The sequence below is a fragment of the Ascaphus truei genome, chromosome 6, assembly GCF_040206685.1.
Source record: "Ascaphus truei isolate aAscTru1 chromosome 6, aAscTru1.hap1, whole genome shotgun sequence".
Taxonomy (NCBI): domain Eukaryota; kingdom Metazoa; phylum Chordata; class Amphibia; order Anura; family Ascaphidae; genus Ascaphus; species Ascaphus truei.
In genome coordinates this window covers 114,602,833-114,623,292 of record NC_134488.1, presented here as the reverse complement: position 1 = coordinate 114,623,292, position 20,460 = coordinate 114,602,833, and the positions used below count along the sequence as shown (strand labels likewise).

The following is a 20,460-nucleotide window of genomic DNA, read 5'->3' as shown; positions in this document are numbered from 1 at the left end:
GTCGAACCCATGAAGTTCGAACGCATAAAAATTCAAATGCTGTCTGTGAAGTTTCCTCACTAATGAGCTTTGTGAGCGTGATTGTCCTTAGAAATGCCTGGTACAGGTAGATGTCGATATCACAATTTTGACACTTGCTTCCAGAGGTCATATTGGATCCTGTTGTGTGAAGCACTGGATGCTATTGCACCATGCAGTAACTATTACACAATGTGTTGCAGGCTCCTCTGGCAGTGAAAGGGTTAAGGAGCTGCAATTTTTGCACAGAATCTTACACTTGAGTGTGTACAGCAGTGCTACGTTGTGAAACTTTAGGGTACTGAAACATCTAGACATTATTCTTTCTCTCTATTGAGCAAACGGAGGTATTTCCATGACCAGGGAGGTTCCAGGCGGTTCCCCTCTCCCCCCGCCTTGTACCCACATGCAACGTACAAATAAAGACAGGAAACGGGAGCTGGAGGTAAAATGGCCGCGGCTATTTATTTATACAGAAAACCTAATGGGGTAAATGCACTCCCTGCCAGAGTGTGCTCCTTTGACAGGAGGGGGAGGGGACGGTCAGCCGGCCCTCGAACCGCTGACCTCGTGTCCCCTACGCGAGCGGGCTCTCGAGGTCATGGATAACTGACCTTGCCCACTCGTACTCCCCCCGGGCTCAAACGGCCCAGCTCCCAGTCTGGCAAGAACAAGCACCCACCCCCCAAGAGCCGCCGCGACAAAGGCAAAACTGGTCAATGACCCCTCCTGTTCGGAACCTCGTCCTTTCACTCCGCACATTATCAGCTGTTCGTGCTGTAACGGAACAAAGAACCATTAACACGGCATACAATGCATATGTCCACATTCCTGGGAATACCCTGCCCTGCTCAACCTTCTACTGCAGTTCATTACATGATTGCAATCACTAACTAAGGGGATGGGTGGGTGGGAAATCGTCTGGCGGGCAGCCAAAGAGGATGTGCTGCCCGCCAGCCTGGCCTTAAGTAGGCCTTCCTGGAACTCCTCCCCTGTCCTGGGGAGGGAGGTGTGGGGGCGGGCCAGCGAGGGGAAGGCCGGACCCCCCCCCGGTCATGAAGCCCCCCCGCCTATGGCTAGGGGGGCCGCTTGACCAGGGAGGTTCCAGGCGGTTCCCCTCTCCCCCCGCCTTGTACCCACATGCAACGTACAAATAAAGACAGGAAACGGGAGCTGGAGGTAAAATGGCCGCGGCTATTTATTTATACAGAAAACCTAATGGGGTAAATGCACTCCCTGCCAGAGTGTGCTCCTTTGACAGGAGGGGGAGGGGACGGTCAGCCGGCCCTCGAACCGCTGACCTCGTGTCCCCTACGCGAGCGGGCTCTCGAGGTCATGGATAACTGACCTTGCCCACTCGTACTCCCCCCGGGCTCAAACGGCCCAGCTCCCAGTCTGGCAAGAACAAGCACCCACCCCCCAAGAGCCGCCACCGACGGGTCTATTTAACCCCCCTTAAACTAGGCCCGTACCGCCAACCCTCCAGACCCTCTCGAAGCCCTCCCGGAAACTCAAATAAGTCTACCCCGCCTGGCATGCCTAGCAGCGGGACCGATGCTCCTCTACCGGCCCAGCCTGCCCTCTCCATTCCACCTGGGGCTGCCAATCGCGCCTGGGGCAGTAGTTACTCAACTTGCCATGCTTTTTAAAGATGCCCTGAGAATCGCTTTTTTCGCTGCACTATCCCTCACCCGGTCCCGGACATACCCACCTCCGGAGCCGCAGGCCGCCTTTACCCAGCGCTATCTGGGATTTCGCCTTTTTTACTGCTGCAGGCTTCTTACCCGCCCTCAGTGACCCCTAGGTAATCGACCCTGGCAGTGGACTGGGCCACGCCTCTTCCCTTGCTCGCTCTGTGTCGCCCACTGCAAGCCTTGACGCATCTCCTCGATACCGCCCTAAACGCGACTCCTTACCATTACCCGATACGCCATATGCCGTACCTTCCACGGCGTGTCTCCATCAACCGCCTGCCGGGGCTGTTCCACCATCTGTGCAGTGCGTGATGCTGCGGGTGGGTCGGCTACCGCGCCCCTGACCCCGGCCGTGGCTGAAGAATTGAAAGACACCGGGGTCCGGCTGATGGCTGTTGGTACTGGAATGGGATTCGCGGTGCCAGTGACCCCGGCCGTGGCCACCTGTGGCTTCCCGTGAGGAAGAGACCTGGGCTGCGACTTGGTTCGCCCTTCACCCGATGCCGGCTCCACGTAGTCGAACCATGCTGGGTTCTCTGCTCTACGAAACATTGGCACCAACCGCGGTTGCGGTTGGCCGTCTTTGTCTCCTTGGCCCTGCCGACTCTGCAGGCGAAATCCTGACAGTGACACCGCCCGCGTCAGCAACGGGCGGCCGTGTGGCGTGCCGTGACGCCCTGTTCTGCGTCACGGTGGCTGGAAGTCGCCGCCCCTCCTTGGCGGGCCGACCTGCGCGCCGATCCGCCGTGTCCTGCGTCCCAGCGGTCGAAGTCCTCCCCACCTTCGCTGAGGCCCGACCAGGCCGCTGTGACGCCCTGCCTCGCGGTACCGTGACCGAGGGCTGCCGCCCTGCGTGCGGTTGCTGAACTTCGCCTGCCGCCTTGCACTGCAGCACCCTCCGCGCTCCCTTCCTGTGGAGCGCGGCTTCTCTGCCTGCCGCCTGTCTTGCGTGCAATGTTGCCTGAGGGCTGTCGACTGTCGCCTGTTGCGTTGTGCTGCAGCGCCCTCCGCTTTGACGCCCTGCCTCACGGTACCGTGACCGAGGGCTGCCGCCCTGCGTGCGGTTGCTGAACTTCGCCTGCCGCCTTGCACTGCAGCACCCTCCGCGCTCCCTTCCTGTGGAGCGCGGCTTCCTACATGCCGCCTGACGCGTTGTGCTGCAGCGCCCTCTGCTTCCCCTTCCCGCGGGGAGCAGCCTTAGTGCCACGTGCTGGTTTCACAGAGAACGCCTGCAGCCACCGATCCAACCATGCCTCGTCATGGTTTTCCGCCTCGACTTGAAGAAGGCGTAACTGCTCTGCCATTGCTGCCATGCAGCCCGCTTCCCGTATGCCTGTCCAAAATTTTCGCGCGACGGGGCACCGGCCCGTCCCTACCCGGCCCTGTTTGCACGGGTCGTGACTATTGCCTGCCCCAGGATTAGCAACCCAGGGCCTCACGCGCTGTGACCGCGTGCCTTCGCCAGCCCCTCTCCCCGCACAGCAAACCGTACGCACCCGCGCGCATTTCCGTGTGCCCATATACACCCGCGCGCATTTCCGTGTGCCCATATACACACGTGCGCACATTTCCGTGTGCCCATATACACCCGCGCGCATTTCCGTGTGCCCATACACACCCGCGCGCACCCATAAACATCCACGCGCACCCATATAAACCCGCGCGCACCTGCGTGTGCCCCGCTACACACGCACCCTGCGTGTGCCCGTATACACAGACGCGCGCATTTCCGTGTGCCCATATACACACACGCGCATTTCCGTGTGCCCATATACACACACGCGCGCATTTCCGTGTGCCCATATACACACGCGCGCATTTCCGTGTGCCCATATACACACGCGCGCATTTCCATGTGCCCATATACACCCGCGCGCATTTCCGTGTGCCCATACACACCCGCGCGCACCCATAAACATCCACGCGCACCCATATAAACCCGCGCGCACCTGCGTGTGCCCCGCTACACACGCACCCTGCGTGTGCCCCGCTACACACGCACCCTGCGTGTGCCCGTATACACACACGCGCATTTCCGTGTGCCCATATACACCCGCGCGCATTTCCGTGTGCCCATATACACACGCGCGCATTTCCGTGTGCCCATATACACACGCGCGCATTTCCATGTGCCCATATACACACGCGCGCATTCCCGTGTGCCCATATACACACGCGCGCATTCCCGTGTGCCCATACACACCCGCGCGCACCCATAAACATCCACGCGCACCCATATAAACCCGCGCGCACCTGCGTGTGCCCCGCTACACACGCACCCTGCGTGTGCCCGTATACACACACGCGCATTTCCGTGTGCCCATATACACACGCGCGCATTTCCGTGTGCCCATATACACACGCGCGCATTTCCGTGTGCCCATATACACACGCGCGCATTTCCATGTGCCCATATACACACGCGCGCATTCCCGTGTGCCCATATACACACGCGCGCATTCCCGTGTGCCCATATACACACGCGCGCATCTCCGAGAGCCCATATACACACGCGCGCATTTCCGTGAGCTCATACACACGCGCGCATTTCCGTGAGCCCATATACACGCGCGCATTTCCGTGTTCCCATATACACGCGCACATCTACGTGTGCCCGTATACACACGCGCGCATCTACGTGTGCCCATATACACACGCGCGCATCTACGTGTGCCCATATACACACGCGCGCCCATATACACACGCGCGCATCTACGTGTGCCCATATACACACGCGCGCATCTACGTGTCCATATACACGCGCGCATTTAAGCATGTCCATATACACGCGCGCATTTACGCATGTCCATATACACGCGCGCATCTACGTATGCCCATATACACACGCGCATTTACGTGCACCCCTATACCCATGCGCGCATTTACGTGCACCCCTATACCCACGCGCGCATTTACGCTTGGTATTTATCATCTAATAATTACTACAGTATATTTATATAGTTTATAATGTCACTAGATAAAGAGCTCTACTGACATCTACGTGTGCCCATACACACGCGCGCGCGCATCCACGTGTGCTCATACACACGCGCGCATCCACGCGTGCTCATACACACGTGCGCCCATACGCACTCGCGCACATCTACGTGTGGCCATAAATACCCGCACGCATCTACGTGTGCCCACGCACGCAAGCGCACATCTACGTGTGCCCCTATACACCCGCACACTTCTACGTGTGCCCCTACCCATATAAACATCCACATGTGCCTACATACAGACTTCTGATGTGCCTACACGTATATCGCAGAGAACAACGCATGCAACCACCGATCCAACCATGCCTCGTCATGGTTTTCCGCCTCGACTTGAAGAAGGCGTAACTGCTCTGCCATTGCTGCCATGCAGCCCGCTTCCCGTATGCCTGTCCAAAATTTTTGCGCGACGGGGCACCGGCCCGTCCCTACCCGTCCCTGCTTGCACGGGTCGCGACTATTGCCTGCCCCAGGATTAGCAACCCAGGGCCTCACGCGCTGTGACCGCTTGCCTCCGCCAGCCCCTCTCCCCGCACAGCAAACCGTACGCACCCGCGCGCATTTCCGTGTGCCCATATACACCCGCGCGCATTTCCGTGTGCCCATATACACACGCGCGCATTTCCGTGTGCCCATATACACACACGCGCGCGCATTTCCGCGTGCCCATACACACCCGCGCGCACCCATATACATCCACGCGCACCCATATAAACCCGCGCGCACCTGCGTGTGCCCCTCTACCCACGCACGTGCGCGCCCTGCGTGTGCCCGTATACACACGCGCGCATTTCCGTGTGCCCATATACACACGCGCGCATTTCCGTGTGCCCATATACACATGGGCGCATTTCCGTGAGCCCATATACACGCGCGCATTTCCGTGAACCCATATACACGCGCGCATCTACGTGTTCCCATATACTCGCGCGCATCTACGTGTGCCCACATACACACGCGCGCGCATCTACGTGTGCCCATATACACACGCGCGCATTTACGCGTGTCCATACACACGCGCGCATCTACGCGCGTCCATACACACGCGCGCATCTACGCGTGTCCATACACACGCGCGCATTTACGCGTGCCCATACACACGCGCGCATCTACGCGTGTCCATACACGCGCGCATTTACGCATGTCCACATACACGCGCGCATTTACGCATGTCCACATACACGCGCGCATTTACATGCACCCCTATACCCACGCGCGCATTTACGTGTGGTATTTATCATCTAATAATTACTACAGTATAGTTATATAGTTTATAATGTCACTAGATAAAGAGCTCTACTGACATCTACGAGTGCCCATACACTCGCGCGCATTTACGTGTGCCCATACACACGCGCGCATCCACGTGTGCCCCTACACACGCGCGCATCCACGCGTGCTCATACACGCGCGCATCCACGTGCACCTGCCTACGTGTGCCCATACGCACTCGCGCACCTCTACGTGTGGCCATACATACCCGCACGCATCTACGTGTGCCCACACACGCAAGCGCACATCTACGTGTGCCCCTATACACCCGCACACTTCTACGTGTGCCCCTACACATATAAACATCCACATGTGCCTACATACATACTTCTGATGTGCCTACACGTATATCCATATATCCAACTACCTGTGCCCACACACCTATCCCCCACACATGCGCCTCCGCACGCACGCCTCCCCATGCGCCCATCCATGAATTAATTGGGGAATTCAGATAAAGTAACCAAGCATAAATGCTAAACATTGCGATTCCCATTAACAAGTATTTATCATCTAATAATTACCACAATATATCTATATAGTCTATAATGTCCCTAGATAAAGAGCTCTATTGACATTATATAATTCTCTGCACCGTCTGAGACCATAAGTGGGGGGGACACGTCGCCAGTCAGACCGCGCTCCCTCCTATGCAAATCTTATGCCAGCCTTTCTGTCCCAACTTCGCCATACCCCCACCCCGCACGGGCGGGCAACTGCTACCCCCGCACGGGATACCAGAAGGAAGCGGCCGCTGGGAGCAGTCAAGCATCCACTTGCCATCGCTCCCAGCGCCTCAGCGTGTCCCCCCCCGCCGAACTACAGTATATTTATATAGCTTATAGTATACATGCCTACATACACGTACACCGATTTACCTGTACCCATGTACACATATATACGTACCCGTATACACATATATATACCCGCACACACAAACCTGCACATAATCGCCCCGAGCGCATCAGCGTGTGTCCCCCCGCCGAAACTAACTGCGGGGGCAGACCGTGAAGCGCCAACCTTGGCCGCCCCCTCTTTGCGCTTACCCCCGGCCTAGGGCCGCAACCACTAAGAGCGGCTGCACTAGCCTATACATGCGTATATCTCCACTTACGTATACGTGCATACCCATATACACATGTACATACACACCCACATACCTGCACATAACACCCATAAATACCTGTACGTACATCCACATATATACCCACGCACATATACATATATATACCCATACCACACATACATATATATATATATACACCCCCATACATATACATACATATATATATACACACATATACATATATATACACACCCATATCACACCCATATATACCCATACAACGTTATTTATTTATTATAGATTTTTTTCCGGCCGGCCCCCCCTGTACAGCCCACCTCACGCATACATTTTAACGACCCCACAAGTGTGGGGGAAGGGGGGGGCGCGGGAGCAGCCGCCTCTCCAGCCGCATGGCTGACCGGTCCACCCCAACCCCCGTGCCCCGAGGCCACTAAACGAAAAGGGGGGGGGGGAGGGGTAGGAGGGGCCTCTGCCCGCGCTACATTCCACCACGTGGGACTGCGCCCCAGCCCCCGAACGGGCCGCGAGCAGCCGCCCGCATGGGACACACGCGGGCCGCATGCCTCGGCCGGAACCCCCTCTCCCCGCAACCAACATCCCTCTGCCTCTCCCCGCCGGGTGCCCCTACCCATGGCAGCCGCCGCGGGGCTATGCGGATGGAGGAGGCACCCGCCCGCACAACGCTGCGGGAGCAGGTAGCCCCCCTCCCCCCCCCCAGGAGAAGCGGGGAAAAACCCGTCAGGCCCCTACTGCCCGCCAGACCCCCTCTGTCCCCCGAGACCAACCCCTCCCCGCCTGCAGCCGCCGCGGCACAGGCTTAAGTCCGACCCCCCCAGCTGCATGCTGCGCGCCGCAGATGGAGGATGGGGACGGGCCGCTACCCTACGGGGTCCCTCTCCTCCCTGCATCCCGCCTCCCCCCTCGCCGCCGATTCAAAAATCGCGGCTATACAGGAGGGGGGAGTGCCCAGGATTGACCCCCCTTTCGGGGCCTTACCTTAGTTTAAACTGCAGGGAGGAGCGGGACGTCCAAATCGTCTGGCGGGCAGCCAAAGAGGATGTGCTGCCCGCCAGCCTGGCCTTAAGTAGGCCTTCCTGGAACTCCTCCCCTGTCCTGGGGAGGGAGGTGTGGGGGCGGGCCAGCGAGGGGAAGGCCGGACCCCCCCCCGGTCATGAAGCCCCCCCGCCTATGGCTAGGGGGGCCGCTATACTTTCAGTATTTCAGGATGTCACCATAAGCTTCTGTTCATTTCCGCGAATGAAAGGCCGTGGTCCATATTAACGAAACAGTTCTATTCCTTAAAGAGGCAGTCCGTGCGGCACTTCAATTTTTGCTTTTATTTATTGAAAACTAATTACCTAAGCTGCCGATTGATTAATTCTCCCGTGATCAATCAGCAAAGATTCTGCTTCCCAGGGTTCCCTAAATGGCTGCCTTTCAGTTTCAATCAATCTTTCAGTCAGTGCAACTCAGCAGCTACAACGTAACCTTATATTACTACGGTAACATTATCTATTGTTACCGTTGCACCTCAACCTGCAGGGAATATTGGCAACAGATTATAACGAACAGGCAAATGTTGCAAATATCTTGTACTGCTGGGGAAGTGGGCTAAAACCTGCCATAGAAATCAAAGGATGCTCATTATATTAAAACTCATTAAAAATGGCATTGAGTTTAATAACAACAAAAATGCAGTAAGTATTATCTAATACTATAGAACTAATTAAAAAAAATGAAACACTCATGTAGGATATTGAATGGATTGCTCCTTTAAGACACTTTCCAGGACTGGGTGACACTGTATGGTCATGCAATTAAATGGGCTTTAAGGTGTCTCCCACACCGGCAGGTGTCGTATTATGGAAAAGCCCCACTTAGGGAATATGAGCCAAACGGAGCCCTATTGTGGACAAACTCCCACTAACTTCAATAGGTGGCTCCATGCTATAATAAGAGGGCTCCATGCTATAATAAGGGGGCTCCATGCTATAATAAGGGGGCTCCATGCTATAATAAGAGGGTTCCATGCTATAATAAGGAGGTTCCATGCTATAATAAGGAGGTTCCATGCTATAATAAGGAGGTTCCATGCTATAATAAGGGGGTTCCATGCTATAATAAGGAGGTTCCATGCTATAATAAGGAGGTTCCATGCTATAATAAGGGGGCTCCATGCTATAATAAGAGGGTTCCATGCTATAATAAGGGGGCTCCATGCTATAATAAGGGGGCTCCATGCTATAATAAGAGGGTTCCATGCTATAATAAGGAGGTTCCATGCTATAATAAGGAGGTTCCATGCTATAATAAGGAGGTTCCATGCTATAAGGAGGTTCCATGCTATAATAAGGAGGTTCCATGCTATAATAAGGGGGTTCCATGCTATAATAAGGAGGTTCCATGCTATAATGCCCTGATTGGCTGTGCCGCAGTTTAATGAATAACCCCCTATGTGTCTTATAGAGAAGAGGACAATGATGGTAACTGTGAATCTGATAGAAGATAATGAGTATGTTGTGCTGAAGAAAGGAAGATCAGCAGAGACTATGGAGCCTAACGTGTGGGAAAAGGAGGATGAGAGATAGCTACAGTAGAATGTATTCATTGTACAGATTGAGGCGATTAATAGTTAGCTGTGTGCCCTAAAACACACCACAATGATATCTGTGTACAGTATCTAATAAAGAGAGAGCAGAGATGGAGCAGACTCAGCTTAACTCTCTCTCCTCACATCAGGGCAGTGCTTAGGAAAGTAGGACAGGAGCAGTGTGGGCACCGCTGGGCATTCATTCCTTCAGCTTTCTGACATAATTACAGCACTGTCAGTTCTGCGTTAGAACTGTGAGTGTTCCTGAGGGCACGGGGAGCTGAGTGAGTCGCTTTGTAGTGGCATTAAAAACCTTGGCTCATCACAGCCAGTCCAGGAGACATGCTTGGTTGGCGGATCAGCAGAGATGTGAGTGTCTGGAGGGAAAGAGGGGTGGGTTGGGCAAGGGTGTTCTCAGAGTTTTACCCACCCAGAGGGGTGTTCAGGGCAGAATTACATAGAGCTGCGCCACCTCCTGATGATTACCCCTATAGTGTTGTCGTTTTCATTTACAGTGCATGGTCTACGTTCCTTTAAAATGCTACGCTGCCTTTTACCTCCCGAAAGGCAGATGTGAGTATGAGGATGTGAGCATACTGTATGCACAGAGAAGGAAAATAAGGTATGTTTCCAAGCTAATGCATTGAAGGAATGTGGTACTCTAGATTACAAATCCTTGCAAAGTGACCCATTCTGTTATATTCTAAGGAGACCTGCTCTTTAACTAGCTTGAACTCCACGGACATGTGTTTTCTATCTCATCTACGTTGTAACTTTGTAGTGAGACAGACTTCATGTTTCAGAGCATCTCTCCCACCTCTCTGGTGTGCTACTTATTACTGCACTGACAATATATAAATTACTAAAGAGAATAAATACTATTGCTCCATTACTTCTACTCCCCTACAAAGACCTTAGTAGAATGGCAATTTCCCTGTTTGAAACCTGCAGACTATTGCTTCTTTACCACTGTACTTGTCTGCTACAACCGAGCATCCTTTTTTAATACCGTCCAGATAGAGACCTGTAGAATACACAGTACTTTTCTAAAGTGCATGAACGCTGTGCAGAGCATCACGTAGTCACACATATAATACTCGAGAGTCTACCGACCATCACTGCCTTACTCTGTTAGAGAGAGCTGCAGAGTATTTCTCATTTACCATTTCTCTGCTTGTGAATTACAGCGCATGGATGCTAAGCCCCTTTCTCTTCTACGACAATGGACAATTTCCCTTTCACTCTTCCCACTCTAAAGACCATTGCTCTTTTAACTCATTATTGCTGCAGACATCTGTAGTGTATTGATTCCTCACCTGCTCCCACACTAGCGCTATGTACATTAATGGCGCTATATAAATAAAGACAGACATACATACACTAAAAAACATGTTGACATTGCTCCATTGCCATCACCAGGCAGAGATGCATGTACAATGCCACTCATTATCCCTAGATTGCTTTAAAGATTGTGCAAAGCGTTGCTTGTTTTGCTGCTTCCCTTAAGTGACAGCACCTCCCAGGACAGCACCTTCTCTCTACACTTCACAATACAGTCAGTTGCAGAGCATTGCTCTGTCCCATCTTTGCTGCTAAAAACTCAAAGAGAATCGTGTCGTTTCTGTGCAGATTATTGCTTCTTTCTTCCCTGGGAATTTTAATGTGTTCATTTAGCTTTGCTTTTCTAGAGGATGCTGACCATTGATCTGCATCAGTTCCTGGTTACATCATAATACAAATAACAAAGTTGGGAGTAGGGAGTATGATACCTTTTATTGGTCCAACAAGTAGTTGATATATTACAAGTTTTCAACCCTATCGGGGTCCTTCATCGGGTATGGCAGAAATACAGAAACGGAGAATACCCTGTCACACCTGATCATGGAACCTGAGAGGGTTGAAAGCTTGTAACATACTTGTTGGATCAATAAAAGGTATCATACCACCTACTCCCTCTCCCTCCATTGTTATTTTAATACATGGAAGAAAGGACCATGACCAGGGAGACGTGAGATTCCTCCCTTTCCCCTTTTCCATTACTCACATGAAATGCACAACTAATGGCAGACACAATCTGGAGGTATAAAGGCCGCGGCTTTGTTTAGTTATATTAATATATAGATGGCGTAACTGCTAGTCCCTGCCAGAATGCTCACTAGTGGGTGAAGTAAAGGGTCAGCTGGACCTTGGTCCGGCGTCGCGAGAGGGCTGCCGGAAGCTATGTCCCTGTGATGCCCCCTCGCCTCCACCCCTGGCTTTAACAGCCCCGAGCCCCTTCTGGCAAGGACAAGCACGTATCCCCCCAACTGCCGCTGCGACAAAAGCAGCTTGGTCAAGCTGACCCCTCCTTCAGGAACCTCTGTCCTTGTTTTCCAAAGTATTTCGGGTTTCACCCTGAAACAAGAAAGAAATGTTAACAACATTGCCCCAAAACCTAATGCCCCTTGTCCCCTACAATTCTCACCCCGCTTGCAGAACCTCCCACCCAACCTGGTTGTGCCCTAATATTCTAGAGTTTTTTTGGGATGGGTGGGTGGTAAACCGCTGCAGCCAGGAGCAAGTGAAAGCACTCGCTCCCGGCTGCTGGCCTAAGGCTAAGGCCCCGGTAACGCCGCTGTAACGCGCGCCCACGAGATTGGCGGCGCGTTCAGCCGATTCCCCGGTCTGCAGCTCACTGCAGGAAGAGAGACCGGGGGGGCGTGGCAGGGGAGAGACGGGGGCGCGGCCATGACCTCACCCGGCAGGTTCGCCCTCATTGGCTGAACCGCCGGGGGGCGTGCCTAATCGCGACGCGAGTCCCGCTCTCAATTCTATTGAGAGCAGGAGCAACTCTCGCCCGAGCGCTGAGGCCCCCCCTCGCAGCGGGCACGGCGCCATTGAGGGGAGGGCTCTCGTCCGTGCAGCGTCCGCCACAGCGGACGCTGTAGTAGGCAGCGGGATCAAGGCCTAAGTCCAGAAGCCCCTCCCCTTCCCCGCCTACGGCCGTGACAGCAACCAATCAGGTCAAGGGAGGCCCCGCCCCCCCGGTCATGGCTTTTGCCGCCTATGCCGGCTAGGCAAGCTGCTACACGGCTACTCATTTCTCCTCTTACCCTACTTTTACTGGACTTACTATTTGCAACTATAATTTTCTAGACTCAAACTTCTTGTAGCTGTTGATTCTTAAACCCCTCTTAGTCAAACAAGCAGGGCCTTAATAATACTTTAACTCTCGTGGAATCTACGGGACTATGTATCAAAGTCTCCCGACTGGGGCAAGTGGCACCATATTTATCCAAGAAACAAAATTGCATAGGAAGCAATGGTTTTTTTCTTTCATAAATCCGATTCTATAATGTTGCCCTCATTTTGCAGCCGAAGGTCAATGCGTCCCTTATTAAAGCTTTGTGACATAACCCCCCTTAAGATCCTTAAATGTTTGAAAGTATAATCCGTCCCGCACAAGAAGTCAAGACACTAGGAAGTTATCAGCTTTATCACATTACACAGGGAATTAACAAGAAAAACATCATCTTGATGCCCTGGGCAGAACTTGTAAGGGTTTCCAACAAGTAAAAAACAAAAAGTAAAAATGATAAGATTTGTAAAATATATATTTTTCTCGTACAGAACAAAACCATTGCTTTTTATGAGTGAAAATGACATATATATATCTAAAATAAAAAAATGAATATACGATACTATATATAGCCTTACCACCACCCCCCCCCCCCCAAAAACAAATACAGGTATGCACAGTACCTGAGTATTTGTTCATAAATTAGAAAATAAAGAATGACTTTGGAAAGCAGAAAAGGGCCATGGTAGTGTTGCAGATTAAGTATCAGCGTGGGAATGTATGTGGGGATTGAGATGTGAATCTTTAATAATCCTGCTTTGAGTTATTTCCCCTTTATATGAGCAATGATACCTACAATATAGCACTTAGGCATGTTACCCTGCTGTGCAAAATTCACTTAGGCAATAGCCTACACAGACTTCCAAACAATGCAAAGGGGGGGGGACTTCTTAGGGATACTTGTTGTACTTGAAGTTGCGTGGGTTGTGAGATATGCATAACGCAGAATAACCAGAACCATTCCATACGGCACCTCCATTTACAAGTACAATTGTATCTAGTTGCCAGGTCAGGCATACCAAGGGCTGCACAGTTTGCACATGCATTTTGGAATATCTGCGGTTGGTGATCTCGGGTTTGAGACAATAATACATACAGATCAGTTTCACAAACTGTTTACTGTTGAACTCACAACTTGTAGCATAGGCTCTGGTATCCCACTCAATAGAGATGTGTGAACTTGTCCACATTCGTTTTTCAAATTGTTTACATGAATTTGCAACATTTTTACCCCCCACACTTTGCAAATAAATGTCCCCATGCGACTTTGCAACATTTTGTAGGCAAACTTTTCTATCTTTTATTTTTTTTGAGGAACAAGTTTGCAAACAGTTTGCACATCTCGGACTAACACTTACTGTACCACAGAAGAAACTAACCATGCCACCTAGTGGCAGAATACTATAAACACTCAATGTAGTTTTGGTCATGCACATTAGCGATGGGTGATTTAGTTAAAATTTGAACTGCAGATTTGGTTCCAAAATTCGATCCAAAAGCAGATTGGGCGCTAAATAATTTGGGCGGATGCTACTGAAACCGACATCGGTTTCCCTCCCTCGCCTTCTTTTACCGTGCACCCCACAACTGGAACAGGCTACCGGAGACACTTTTTTGTAACAAATAAACAAAAGACACCCTGTGGGCAGCACTCGTTGTATGCAAATATGAATTGGTGATAGATTTAAAATTAAAATGCTTTAATAGTGTAATTTAAAATAAATGTCAAAATTGTTGAAAGAATGGACAACTGACTGTGGTGACAAAATACAAAAAACAGACAAAAGTATATACAATAATATAACTGAGATCTAGGGGTAGAGGTGGAGTACCCACCTAACTGCTAATTAGCAGAGATAAACAATAAAGGACTGAATAGTCAACCCCCTAGTTCAGCAATGACAAGGTTAAAAAGCCTGTAAAATAAATACACCTTTGATAAAGCGCCCCAGCGAAACGTACGTCAGGTGGGAGGCGGCTACAGAACTGACGTCATCACGTATTGACGTCTCCATGCCGAGCAGAGGGTGAGAGGCACTGTATAGTGCCGACTTGCGTGTGAAGGGAGACTGGGTCTGTATACAATAGACACCAGGTATGTTATAAGGTATCTCCTGACAGCAGGATTTTGAGCAGGTACAACTGCATATGTTAGCGCTACTCCGCGGCATCAGCTCTGACGAGGGCTTAACCAAACCAACAGAGATGCAGTACATATTCAATTACCTTACCTTACCCAGCACGTGTAAATGTAATTGCTGCTGACTACTTTTGCATTGCATATATTCCCTCTCCCCTCTGCTCATTCATGTGTCTGCTCACTATGTTTTCACAGTCTGTTTACTTATCTGCTATAGTGGCACATTTGAATTAGGGGGCCATAACTGGATACGGACTAGATCCGTGCCCCAGAGCAAAGCACCACACTTTGTGAGCTCCTGTGCACACTATTAAATAACACATTGCCTATCAAATCTATTTTTCTATAGCTAGGCTTGCTTTAACCCTTCACTGAGGGTACTCCCCACTATCAGAGTCTTTATTACATTGTGGACTATCAAACTACCATCAGTGAGTTTTCACTTCATTGTCACCCATTGTGCATAGCACATTGGTATATACCTTTGCATGGGTAGTTCTCCGTCACCTGTATTTATTTTACAGGCTTTTTAACCTTGTCATTGCTGAACTAGGGGGTTGACTATTCAGTCCTTTATTGTTTATCTCTGCTAATTAGCAGTTAGGTTGGTACTCCACCTCTACCCCTAGATCTCAGTTATAGTATTGTATATACTTTTGTCTGTTTTTTGTATTTTGTCACCACAGTCAGTTGTCCATTCTTTCAACAATTTTGACATTTATTTTAAATTACACTATTAAAGCATTTTAATTTAAAATCTATCACCAATTCATATTTGCATACAACGAGTGCTGCCCACAGGGTGTCTTTTGTTTATTTGTTACAATTCTGCTCCTTCCCCTTATTGCACCGTTGTCGATTCTTTTTGATTAGAGGCTGATGCGAGGGTTTCTACCCCTTTCCCCTTCCCCATTATTGTATTACCGGAGACTCTCACAGACGCCACCAGTCTAAGTTCTTTCAAAACTAAAGCTGTCTCACATTTTAATCTGGTCTGTGACTGTTACATACGCCTATAATTTATATTATCTTTAACTGTGCATGCAATGTCTTGTATATAATGTATACCCTGTTCATTTATGTAACTGTATTTGTAACCATGTATTATTTGTCATAACTCTGTGCCCAGGACATACTTGAAAACGAGAGGTAACACTCAATGTATTACTTCCTGGTAAAACATTGTATAAATAAATAAATAAATAATTTAGCAAAATCAGCGTTAGGAATTTATACTGAATTCGATAGCAGATTTGAGAAAAGTCGAATCTGTGCGCGCATGCGCTAAGCCCCTCCCACTGTTGTTCACATTGTGATTGTGAAGGAAGTTTTTTTACTTAATTTGTTTGCGAATTCGGAATTTATACATTCAAATCCATTCGCGAACTTCCAGGGATAGGGGGGAAAAAGTGAATACGCCTTTTTGAGACCGAGCCTCAAAAATCCGCAGCTTAACGGGAACTGGCCCATTTGCGGCAAATGCGAATCTCGGCGAGAAATTCACCCATCTCTAAGGCTCACCATCATAATCTCACATCCTTAACCCCTCACCCTCCTAAAGGGATGAGAATCATTACAATTTCCATTCCCATGCTGCCCTGAAGTTGATAAAAAGTGGGTTTTAATGGACTTGCATTTAACCTCTTCACCCCCAGAGAGACCTGCAAAGAAATGTAGGAAAGAAGGGGGGAAAAGAACTGCAATAAAACAAGCATAAAAAGGTTGCATTGCAAAATCCTATTAGCGTGACTATTATTTGTGCCCATTCTTCATATAAAGAGGAGTGGGAACATATTCAAATCATGTAGGAGATTATATTTAGTGCAAATGTAATCTGTCTATTCATGTCGGTATATGTTTGTTGCATCAAATAACTTAATGGAGGTTAAAATAAGATCCCAGTGCATTAGTTGCCTGGATACCTCTCATTATGCAAATCTGACAACATCTGGAATGATGGGTCCTGTCAGTTCACAGCTCTGAGACATACGGTCAATGTGTTCAGCAAGTCCGGAAATACTCCCCAGCGCAGAACTGGAGGGTCCGAGCCCTTCCAGACCTTGTGCTCGTGCAGTTATTGATTATGTCGTTTTCTTGATTCATCTTTGCTCATTTATTAATGAGGGTTGGAAATGGCAGGGCAATATACAGATAGATAGGGGGTTATTTATCAAAGGCTAAAAACAGGGAGGAGGGGGGGGGGCGACAGCCATTATTTAGCAAAGAAACAAATCCAGTGGGGCTGTGCCTTGCACCCCTTTTGTGTCATGTTGTGGTTAAGAGATACAGTAGCGTGCTTTAATTTGCATGTAGTGATGGAGTCCCTGCCGGCTGTGGAAGTCGGCATGCTGTGTGATTATGAAGTTGGGCAGGTTTGGGGACCTGTCTAAGACATGTGAATGTGCTCGTACGTATGTGTTCTAGGCAGAAGGAGCGGCTCAGTGAGTAAAGACACCGACTCTCTAAACAACAAGTATGAATCAGGGGAACCTGGTTCAAATCCCAGTGTCAGCTTCTTATGAGCTTGGGTGAGTCACTTTATCTCTCTGTGTCTTAGGCACCAAAAACACAGAGTGTAAGCTCATCTGGGCAGGGACTGTAACTGTAACATTCCTATGTGCTGCGTACTGTGCCACTATACTTAAATTGTGAAGCGCTTTGAGACTCATTGGGAGAAAAGTGCTATATGAGATAAAGTTATTATTATTATTACTGTTTTCTGTACAGTGGAGAGTTTTTGTGGGTCTGGTTTGTAGCTACAAACAGCTTCCCAATACAAGGCCAGTAACCATCCTAATGCTGATGAGACCCGAAGGTAGAAACAGCTGTCTGTGAGTAGGTTTGCTGACCATGTACTTCTTTAACCCAGGCTTTGCTTTAAAAGCTGCGTAAACTTATAGGGGCCAATGTTAAAGTGGATAAGAAGCCAACAGTGACAGTGTGCTCATTTGCATGTTATTACCCAGAATCCCTGACATACAGGTACTGTATGCGATTATTATGGGGTAAGACAGGTCATGGGGCCGGTGAAAAACATGTGAATAAATGTTCTTTATGATAGCAGGTAGTGTCATCCCTAGCGTTCACTGCTGAGCCAAACCCTTTCACTTACAGATAGATCAGGTATTGCAGTAACACCCGCCTCTTCTATTAGATTCTCCCTGACAACTGCTCCATAATATAGCACAATAAAGTTGTAGTGTGAGTACCACAAGCCCAACCTTCTCTCCCGCAGAGTTAAAAACAGCTCGTTATATGCAGTGCAGGTGTAATACAGCTGGGGCTCGGAATATACTGTGTGCGGCCGTGCGCAGGCGCACGCACGTGCTGCACACTTTTTGTGTGTATAGAGTCTGTGCTGCCGGGAGCGACATGCTGGGAAGGTACAGTAGTGTGTGTGTGTATATGTGTATATGTGTGTCTAGATTGTGTGAGCGAATAATTACTTAAATAAGATTTTTAAAATAAAAAATAAAACATGTTTGATAAATATTTGTTTTTTATTTGTGCACCTATTGACACATACACACACACACACACACACACACACACACACACATACACATATACACACACATACATACACAAATATACATACATTTCAGCGGCGGTAGCGGCGCAAATTCATTATTTTCCTCATTTTCCCCCCTGTCGGCCGGTTCCACGCTCACTGCCGTGCGCGCACGGTCCTATTATAGAATGGCTGGCTAACCTCAGCCAACTATAAATGCCGCGCGCGCACGGCGCAGCAAGCGCACGCACTATAGAACAGCCCTAAGGCTGACGGAGTAGCTCAGTGGTAATGTCGGTGCTTCAAAAAGGATGAACCGTGTTAAAATCCCAGCACCAACTCTCCTTGGGCGAGTCACTTAATTGCAGTCAGTCTCCAGCACCGGTACTTTACATTGTACAGTAAGTTCTATGGGACAGGGACTCATTGAGTCAGCAAACTTCTATGTACAGCACTGCATACACTATCATCATTAGATAAGAAAAAATATTATTAACATACGGGTATTACAAATCTCCTCTCAAACATTAATAATCCCTCACTATTTCCACAGAAAACATTTACAGTGTGTGCAAAAGCAATGAAAACTTCTCCCCCTTTAAACTCACTAGAAAACGACTTTTCATGCGCCTTTACTTTCACATATGTAGTTCTTCATACTGTATGCTGTAAATAAATGACATGTTGCTCAGTGATTATGAAAAGATATCATTGTGGGCAGCCACGTGCAGAATGTGGCCCACCAGAAATGCATTTGTTTTCAGGAAATGTAGCCTTTTTGCCTGAAGTGCTGCAGTTTAACTTTTATAATAATAATAAGAAGAATTAAAAATATGTATTTGAAAATGTGCTTGGGAGGTGCCGGGAACAGGAGGAGGAGGTCGTTCTTTACAGAAAGGGTGGTGGATTCCCAACAGAGGTGGTACAGGCTGATACAGTAACGGAATTTAAAAAAATGATTAGAATAGACACCAGGCTACCCGAAATATGACAGAAAGATCATCTGACGTGGTATAAAGGTTTCACAGCAGACAGGAGAATGGGCAGATACATGGGCCAAATGGTTGTTATCTGTTGTCAATTTCTATTTTTCTATATTATTGTTATTTTCACACACACACAAAAGAGTTAAATCACCCGCTACACTACTTTGTCACAATCTTCATTTCTATGAAGAATAGATATCGCCCCAAACATTTTTTTTTACATCCCAAGCAGGTACAGTGTGAGAAGCCGCAGGTACAGTGTGAGAAGCCGCAGGTACAGTGTGAGAAGCCGCAGGTACAGTGTGAGAAGCCGCAGGTACAGTGTGAGAAGCCGCAGGTACACTGTGAGAAGCCGCAGAACAAGCTTCGAACTATAGTGTTACACCAGCTGCACTCACACTGCACCACACTCACCTCCCAATTCTCCATCTCAACTGAAGGCAGATACATTGTCAGTACAGGAACTGCATTACTCACACAATACCTAGACAGTCATGGAGGAGTTAGGCCATCAGGGCAGCTTTGTACTTATTGTAGTATGTCCCTAACTTCTCCCTCTGGGAGAATAAGCATGGAGAGAGCAATTCCCACCAAACACTAATATTTATCCCCTTTCTCTTTGTCTAGGGTGGACCAGACAATTGTCTCCCGCAGACGCCATCGGTGAGTGTGCCAGTTTTTTGGCAAGCATTTCGGTCTATCATCATTGGTAAAAGGGTTAGCTTAATTATTGTTGCTGTTAACCCATTATTTTCTAGATGCAAGTTACCATATCGTTTCGAGGAACAGTGCTGTATAGGCATCTGATTAGGATCTAAACTGAACCTCAGCATTAAATAGGAGAAAGCGGATGTATTGGGAAAGAAGGGCAAAAAACACAGATTTCTCCAAATCTGCAGTCATTTTTTAAACTCAAACTTTACACAGCTAACAGATGTCTGAAAAACCCTGAGTGGATGCACACGTAGACTATCTGGTCTTCTGTCATGATACGTTATTGTTTATGGATTAAATTATGGTCGCCCTACTTGTCTAGTGCCTTATTGTA

At 49.1% G+C, this 20,460-nt stretch overlaps 1 protein-coding gene across 11 annotated transcripts in view; it reads left to right on the top strand.

The window, feature by feature from the left end:
* RAP1GAP (RAP1 GTPase activating protein) overlaps positions 1 to 20,460 on the top strand; it is a 217,740-nt gene that overhangs the window by 43,490 nt on the left and 153,790 nt on the right. For 4 of the 11 annotated variants that reach the window (XM_075605863.1, XM_075605862.1, XM_075605866.1 and 1 more), the window contains exon 2: positions 20,040 to 20,075. Coding sequence is in view for 7 of the 11 variants with exons in the window: in XM_075605853.1 (XP_075461968.1) it covers positions 20,040 to 20,075 (36 nt within the window). In the remaining 4 variants the exon portion in view is untranslated. Of the gene's footprint in view, positions 1 to 9,855; positions 10,027 to 10,172; positions 10,280 to 20,039; positions 20,076 to 20,460 lie in introns of those variants that run through there. The other 7 variants (XM_075605851.1, XM_075605856.1, XM_075605852.1 and 4 more) reach the window with 6 other exon arrangements.